The sequence below is a fragment of the Panulirus ornatus genome, chromosome 23, assembly GCF_036320965.1.
Source record: "Panulirus ornatus isolate Po-2019 chromosome 23, ASM3632096v1, whole genome shotgun sequence".
Lineage (NCBI taxonomy): Eukaryota > Metazoa > Arthropoda > Malacostraca > Decapoda > Palinuridae > Panulirus > Panulirus ornatus.
This window is the reverse complement of record NC_092246.1, coordinates 6,726,477-6,735,211: the sequence shown is the minus strand read 5'-3', so window position 1 is coordinate 6,735,211 and position 8,735 is coordinate 6,726,477. Positions and strand designations below refer to the sequence as shown.

General features: G+C 38.7%; 1 protein-coding gene across 3 annotated transcripts in view; it reads right to left on the bottom strand.

The window, feature by feature from the left end:
* Nucleotides 1-607: 607 nt before the first annotated feature.
* LOC139756755 (nose resistant to fluoxetine protein 6-like) overlaps nucleotides 608-8,735 on the bottom strand; it is a 62,431-nt gene continuing 54,303 nt past the window's right edge. For all 3 annotated transcript variants that reach the window (XM_071676505.1, XM_071676506.1, XM_071676507.1), the window contains 2 exons: nucleotides 5,281-5,392; nucleotides 608-2,206 (listed from right to left, as the gene is read on the bottom strand). In XM_071676505.1, the coding sequence (XP_071532606.1) occupies nucleotides 2,007-2,206; nucleotides 5,281-5,392 (312 nt within the window). In that variant the 3' untranslated portion in view covers nucleotides 608-2,006. The remainder of the gene's footprint in view (nucleotides 2,207-5,280; nucleotides 5,393-8,735) is intronic.

The following is an 8,735-nucleotide window of genomic DNA, read 5'->3' as shown; positions in this document are numbered from 1 at the left end:
ATCAATTACTTCTACTAAATGTGTCTACTTAATGTTTCTACCTACTAATTCTATCTTTTACTCCTACCTTTTTGCTAAAAGGCAGGGCTAGTGCATAGCACTGACCACAAGGAAAATGTAGAGTTAAGGAGATAGAGTTGTGGGAGTTAAGTGTTGTCAAGTGTTATGTATGAGGAGGAGAGATTGTATGTTTGTGGACAGAAACGCCAGCAGTCCATGTGTAGTGAGACATAAAGAAATGACTACTACCTGGAAAGAGCAGTGCAATTTGACAACCACTGGAGTGCTGGCTAAATACACAGCTGTCACTAACACTTTTGATACCCTGGCGGGTAGTACTGATAATCATCAATTTAATGGGTACAATACTGTAATAATATTTTCAACTCATTACCAAATTTTTCAACTTTAATATTTGAGAATCTGCACCAAGGTTTGCTTGACTGCTTGAGGTAATGAAATACATCTTAAAATAGAGCAGCACTTAACTCCTTTGCAACTTTCATTATGAACACAGTGAAGGCTTTGAAGCTGATTCTTCTCAGACCATTTACTATCACAGGTGTTAATTCATGGATGTAATGGAAGGTTTAGAACTTGAATGGCACTTTTTCTCTTTCCTGTTATTTCAGAGTCTGTTTATATAATCAGAATTGCCTTACATTTCAAGATAAGATTTAACATCTCCATATAGGTTCATCTGTTATTTTTCATCATAATTCCCATAATATTTAGATATTCAATTACTTCATGAGATTTCTTTCTGATTACAATTTTTTTGAAATGGGTAACCATAACACAGTAAGTGACAAGACATGGGGCATGGATACATGAAGGATATTGTTATATAATCTGGTAGTCTCATTGTGTCAAATGTTTCTGACTACAAAGCTATACTGCTTCATGCATAAACACTAATAATAAAGGATGAAAATTCATTGTCATGCACAAAAGCACCTTTCACAGCTTTCATTAAACTTATATTTATGTAATGAAAACACGACACTGATAAAGCAGAAAAAATAAAAAGATTGATGGTACATAACAGCATAACAGTGTTCAATGAGTATATCAACAATGCCACTTTTCAGCTGAAAGAATTAAGATATTTCCTTCCTGTTTTGGTAGAATCCTGAATTTCTGCATGAGACCACATGTGCCTGGTGGGAAATCTGAAATCTTTTCCTGTAACACTGAATCTTACAAATTAGAAAATTAGCTATGAAAATGAATGATGCCATTTTAAAATCTCAAACATTCCAGAGTACTTGGCATATTTTTGTAGGAAAGTAGCCCTTGAAGCTGGCATGTCTCAAATGTATGTCCCCAAAAATGATAAGCTAGAACGATCTTTGAAAGCAACATTTTCACTGCCACATACCTAAGTCCATAAGTCCTCAATGGCCAATGTGAAAAGCTGGGCCACTGCCACAAGTTTTGTAATTTGAAAAACAAAATATACCAGCCCATTCTTTTGGTAAGTTTCAAAATAAAACTTCATCCTTCAGAGTGACATGCTCATATCTATTAGTATTCTCATAGCAATATCCTGCTACAGGAGGAATGGGATACTGATGCATGAAAAACCTTTTCTTCTTGTACATAAACCTAGTGAACATTCCTCCAGAAGGAACCAGTTCCATTATCCCTTCTACCTTTTCTTCTCTTCATATTTGAGTGAACCTTATGTTGTCCACAAAGCTAAAGTAACTGATTTCCATGTAACCAGGTGGGATTTGTGAGGGTTGCTGTCATGAAATAGATCCTACTGGAATTTAGGATACCCATTGGTGGCAGACATGTGAATTAGATTCCTACCTTATGAAAGATGTGGGGAGTCCATGGGAGGTGGATAATTAGGATAATCATCCCAGCTTTAAGAAACTAGACTCATTTGGGAGTGCTCAGTGGGATAAGCTACAGTGAGAGATGTTTTTCTATCCTTCAAAAATCCGATTAACTGGAAAGCTATCACTGATCACCATCACAGGGCTTTGAGCTTTTGTTTAGTGTGCTGCTACTTCACTGGTGAAGGCCAGGTTTTCTTGCCCTTGGAAAGACTTGAGAGGGTACTCAGCAAGAGGAGGAGCACTTGCATGTACCTGCCCTGGGGCAGGCTTGTAGATATTATCAGCAACAGCAGGTGAGACACCATTGTCTGGTAGCTGTGGTTTTGAAAGGTTGTTGGAAGCTGCACCTCTATGACCTGCAGTCGATATAATATCTTATTCTTATTCTCAAAAGAAAAACAGTTAATAATCTCCATGTCCTAAAGAAAATGCTATATTACATTTAAATTTTCTCCTTGTGTATATATAGTTGAAATTGATGGATACCAATTACATGATGGTGATTATGCTAGAACCATTAAAGTGCATGAACAAATGTAACACAAGGCTTCATATCAGAACTGAATTAAATATAGTGGCCACTAATTATTAAAATGACTATGTTTGAATTTCTGTCATACATAACTTGTGCACAGTATATTACAAGAATTCAAAGGGATACTTCAAAACAAACTAACATACATTGCTTTTGCACTGTGAATTTGAGAATTAGTGAACAAGTGTAAACAAAAATACAAAAGTGTATTTACGATGCTGCATAAATTCTTTTTCTTATTACTGTATGAGGTAAATGTATTATGCAAGACTGTTACTGTATAAACTACAACATTACACATTCTCCTCCAGAATAACTATTTTCAGTGTCTAGCAATCAATTTCTGCATTACTCAAGATTTTGAAGTTCCAGAATACAGTAATCTTTGTTAATAAGATGTTTACAAGAGAAACTTGGGTCATAAAAGTTCCCAGTGGAAGTAAATCATTTACTGTCACCAACATGGATGCTATCTCTTTTTTCTGATCAGAAACAGCTCTTATGATTAGTCTTTCTAAGGTTCATTTCCATGATTATTTCACTGAATACCTAAGTGGCCATAGCCTTCACCAACTTAGATTCATTCATCTTAATAATATAGTAATGTGGTTGTTAGTAGTATGTTTTCTTGTTAAATCAATTAATAATTAATAAATATTCCTATGTATTTTCCCTGGGAATGGGGGAGAAAAAATACTTCCCACGTATTACCTGCATGTCCTAAAAGGCAATGGGGGGGGGGGGGGGGGGGGGGGGGGGGGGGAGAGCTGGAAATCCTCACCTTCAGTTTTCACTTTTCCAAAAGAAGATAGAGAAAAGGGGGCCAAATGAGGATTTTTTCCTTTAAGGCTGAGTCCTCTGTTCTTAACGTTACCTTGCTTATGCAGAAAATGGCAAATATGTATGAAAAAATAAAAATATTTTCTTGTTTAAAGTTCATGTAACTTCTATGTACTCTATACCTACATGTACTGTATGAGGAGGGTTAACTGAGTAAGAAGTGACAGGGTATGGGAGAGGTGTGGTAAGAAGAGGAATAGGTATGAGAGAGGTGTGGTAATAAGAGGAATAGGTATGAGAGAGGTGTGGTAGTAAAAGGAGCATGTATAAGAGAGCTGAAGGGGCTGTGTTGAAATGGTCTGGACATGGAGGAGATAAATGAGAAGAGGATCACTAAGAGGGTACACATGACAGAAATGGAGGGAACAGGAAAAAGGGAGAACCGAGGAGGAGTTGGACAGATGGAGTGAAAAAGGCCTTATGTGTCTGGGGCCTGAACATGGAAGAGGGTGTGAAGTGTGCATGGGATAGAGTGAATTGAGTGATGTGGTATACAAAGGGTAATGTGCAGAACCAAGGCATGTAAATATAAAGTGGTCAGGGTATACCATATAAAGGTCTGTAAGGCTTTCTTTTGAATGGATGTCTCTGGTTTTGTAGTTTTTACATGATAGTTGGATTGTGGATGTGACCAAATGAGGCTTTTCTTTGTCTGTTCATGACACTACCATGCTACTGCAGAAAATGGCAAACAGTAGTGAAAAGAACCTATTACGGTATGTCTATTTTATTTATGAAACTAATCACAGATATATCACAAGTGTCATACAGTACACTCAAATATATGGGTGGGTGTGGGAAGGTGGAATGTCAGTAACTTCTTAAAGTTTTGAATGCTAGACACCTTTCTACATAGGTCACAGTCAGAGGTACCTAATGCTCTTATAGAATGAAGGCTGGTGTCCTGCCATTACAACTTATAAGTCAATTTTATCTTTGATTCTAAAACAATGCTAGTAGCACTTTTATTTGTCAACTAGGGTGAACTTTTGTCATTCATTTACAAAAATCTTTAATTTTTTAAAGTTTGTTTTTCCAGTGCCCTGGAATGCATGCATATGTTGAACTACATTATGAGGAGGTCATTATATTCTAGTTTTGGATTTCCCTTACTATTGGGAATATGAGCTCAAGCCACTGACAGCTTGTAATGTACTGTGAGGTGAAATACACCCCAATACTGTGGCAAACCAGCTTTTTCATTTCATTTCCAGTACATCACCCTCTTCCCTTCTTTTATATTCAAGGCCCAAGATTCTAATTCACACAATGTTGAGACTACAAGACCTTCAAACATACCCATCTTTGCCCTTTCAGTCACTGACTTCCTTCAAACATACCCGTCTTTGCCCTTCTAGTCACTGACTTTTTCTTCAACATGCTCCTTAATACACTAAAGACTTTAAGCCCCTCTCCTGCCCTGTGACTCACTTCAACCTCCATGATTCCATTCACTTCTAAGCCCACTTCCAGGTAACTGAAGCATTCCACTTCCTCAAAGTCTCCCCCATTTTAAACTCTTAAGACAGTGATTTTGTTAACACTAACATTCAACATATTTTTGTAGCTAAACTCTATTACCAACCTCTGGAGTTTTTCTCTAGCATCTGTCACTTAAGTTCTGTCAATCCAAAAACATATCCTTTATCTCCCATCCCCTCACTATTCCTAGCATACTGGACACCAATTCCTTCCTCTGAGACCTCTCACCTTTGGCTCTTTCAGCACACCAACCACAAGCAGATTAAACAGCTATGGTAACATCAGATATACTCAATAAAGACCTGAATTCACAGGGAACCACACACCCTCCTCGCTCCCTACTCAGAGACATGCCTTACTCTTCCAGTAAAAAACTCTTCATTACATTTAGTAACTACCCATTTACCTTCAGCAAGACATCTACAATCAACTCTAGGCTTTCTCTAGATCCATAAATGCCACAACCAAGTCACTAAAGCTCATTCTGCCCAAGAAAAGCCTCCACTTCTTTCTCTACTGTTCTCTCATAAATTTAGATTAGATATAAAGACTTATAATGTGCTGCACACTAACCAGTTGGTGTGAGGAGTAACTTCTCCAAACCTATGACAGGCCCCTCCACAAGAAGGGACACCAGCACTGCCACTAGTACTGATATGAAGGTGGCACCAACTGTCTCTACTACCTGCCAGACATGGAAAAGAAATTACAGTAGTTTATTTCACTCATTAATGTCATTACAATAAGATAAGACATAAAATATCAGACAGCATAATATTAAAATGCAAAGGACATCAATGTTTACCTTTTGGATCAAGGGACATGATACTTTTGGACATAAAATTGTTTGTACAAGTAGAACTGTTAAGATTCCATGATATTAAGTAGTGTTTGAATAATGGATTCTATTTATCACAGATACCCATCTTCCTGATGGGGTTTTCTGGTTTCTAAGGGTTATACATGGAAATATATACTACATATAAACATGTGAAAAACATTTATTGAAACTGTCCCAAATTCTTTCTCTCCACTCTTAATTAGCACACTATTGACATGGGTATAGTCTAATGATTATGTAGAATATGAGGTACTAGACTGGGGGCTGGAAAATTGTTGGATATCAATATAATGGCAGAGCAAAGGCAACATCACTGACATGACAGGGAGAACTGTGGAAAGCACAGCATGCAACTACCTTGAATTGAAATTTTGGAAACTTGGGCCATTTTGTCAGGATCTTGAATGCAGGGGCATTCAGATTTTGGATATTTTTGAGATGTGGATACTTGGACTGGATATCTACCTTTAGTTGGCTCATTAGATCCCTTTGTCTTCATACTTCTTTGTAAGATATTATATTTAAGAATAGTGGCCTTCACAAGGCAGTAGATGGTGGGCAGCCATTGACCAGATAGGTGTATTACCAATACTACCTTCCTGTGTATCAGGAACATCAGTGACAGTTGTATAGTGAGTCAGCACTTCAGTGATTGTCAAGTTTCACTCCTCTGACCCACATAGCTGTCTTTTTTTTCTGCCCCACCCACATGTGAACTGCTGGTATTTTGTCCATAAACACATTATCTCTCCTTGTCAAACATAACATGTGACAACACTTAACTCACACAATTCTTTGTAATTCTAGATTTTCCTGTGGCGAGTGCTGTGGTCGCCCTGCCTTTTAGCAAAATGATAGGAGCAATAGGCAAAAGTAGTAGGTAGGAAAATTAGATAGGAGCAATAGGTAGGAACATTTAGCTGTGAGCATTAGGTAAGATTAGTTGGTTGGAACATCAGGTAGAAGTTGGTGAGAACATTAGGTAGAAGCCTCTGGAAATACTGCACAAGAGTTGCCCTCTGCCTGTTAAGGGCGAAATGCTAAAGGGCTCAGAGGCAGCACTTGAGTTCATCAGCTATGGAGACTATTTTGTTGCCGAGGCTAACTTGAAGGAGTTCCCAAAGGAAAGGGGCATACCTAGATAGATGCCTTTTACCTGTTAACACCTCCAAACAGATATTCATGTGAGCTGGGTAACACCTTTATATGGATATTCATGCCTCTTGGAAAGTTTCAATAGAGCATCATACCTTCTGCCCATTAAATCCCTTATGATATCTTGTGGGCCTCAAGAAAGATTGCCCAAGGAATCATTCATTTGTGCACCCTGGAACCCTAAAACCCTTTTCAACAAGAAATTTCTCTACATAGATCAAGAAACTCATCTTGTTCGCTCATCCTGGTAGAGCACATGATGTAATGAAGGTGCCTCTACTTTATCCTTGGTCTGAAACCTTTCACTGGAGGAAATTAAAGAAAAAAAGGCCTTGAACACTCTTCTTTCACCAGTGTAAAATTAACTTTAGACATGGTGGATCTACCCTGTGCAGCTCTGGGATTCCTGCTCCCAGTGAGATGGATTCCAGTATGCCTCCAATCCACCAGTGAAGGTATTTATCTTTTCTTTTTGGACTGATCTGAAAGCTTTTTCTCAACCCATTTTCCTTCAGGTGGATATGGTCTCAGTGAATCACCAGACAGTGGGTCACCAAATATAAGGGACCAAGTTTATCTCTAATAATTTGGTACATATTTCAACAAATGGAAGAGCCCCATATATGCTGAAATATGGGTGTGTTTGAGTATTAGATTCCATCCATCAATGGAAATATTGCCAATTCCTCTTCACTTAATCAATATCTTTTTGCCCAACATTCACTATTTCACTGATTATGTATGCATATATGTGTGATAGTCATGATGGTAAGTTCATAAATGTATAAACACAACTACCTAAGATTTTTGTGGATAGGAACAAATTTGTATTATACTTTTTTTTTTTTTTTTTTTTATACTTTGTCGCTGTCTCCCGCGTTTGCGAGGTAGCGCAAGGAAACAGACGAAAGAAATGGCCCAACCCCCCCCCCCCCCCATACACATGTACATACACACGTCCACACACGCAAATATACATACCTACACAGCTTTCCATGGTTTACCCCAGACGCTTCACATGCCTTGATTCAATCCACTGACAGCACGTCAACCCCTGTATACCACATCGCTCCAATTCACTCTATTCCTTGCCCTCCTTTCACCCTCCTGCATGTTCAGGCCCCGATCACATAAAATCTTTTTCACTCCATCTTTCCACCTCCAATTTGGTCTCCCTCTTCTCCTCGTTCCCTCCACCTCCGACACATATATCCTCTTGGTCAATCTTTCCTCACTCATTCTCTCCATGTGCCCAAACCATTTCAAAACACCCTCTTCTGCTCTCTCAACCACGCTCTTTTTATTTCCACACATCTCTCTTACCCTTACGTTACTTACTCGATCAAACCACCTCACACCACACATTGTCCTCAAACATCTCATTTCCAGCACATCCATCCTCCTGCGCACATCTCTATCCATAGCCCACGCCTCGCAACCATACAACATTGTTGGAACCACTATTCCTTCAAACATACCCATTTTTGCTTTCCGAGATAATGTTCTCGACTTCCACACATTTTTCAAGGCTCCCAAAATTTTCGCCCCCTCCCCCACCCTATGATCCACTTCCGCTTCCATGGTTCCATCCGCTGACAGATCCACTCCCAGATATCTAAAACACTTCACTTCCTCCAGTTTTTCTCCATTCAAACTCACCTCCCAATTGACTTGACCCTCACCCCTACTGTACCTAATAACCTTGCTCTTATTCACATTTACTCTTAACTTTCTTCTTCCACACACTTTACCAAACTCAGTCACCAGCTTCTGCAGTTTCTCACATGAATCAGCCACCAGCTATATACTACTATATACTTTTCTCACAATTCAGCTTCTTTGGCATCATCAGCCAAAGGAACAAGATTTCAAACATTTCATCTGTTCTTTCCTATTTTCTGCCTCGCCAATGGAAGAGTCCCCAAAAATATCAGTGACCCATTATATCTGTTGACAAACACCTAGCATTTTGCTGAATTCATTCTAACCCAGTCACAAAAGAGAAAAACCTATAATGATGACCTTCCCTTAT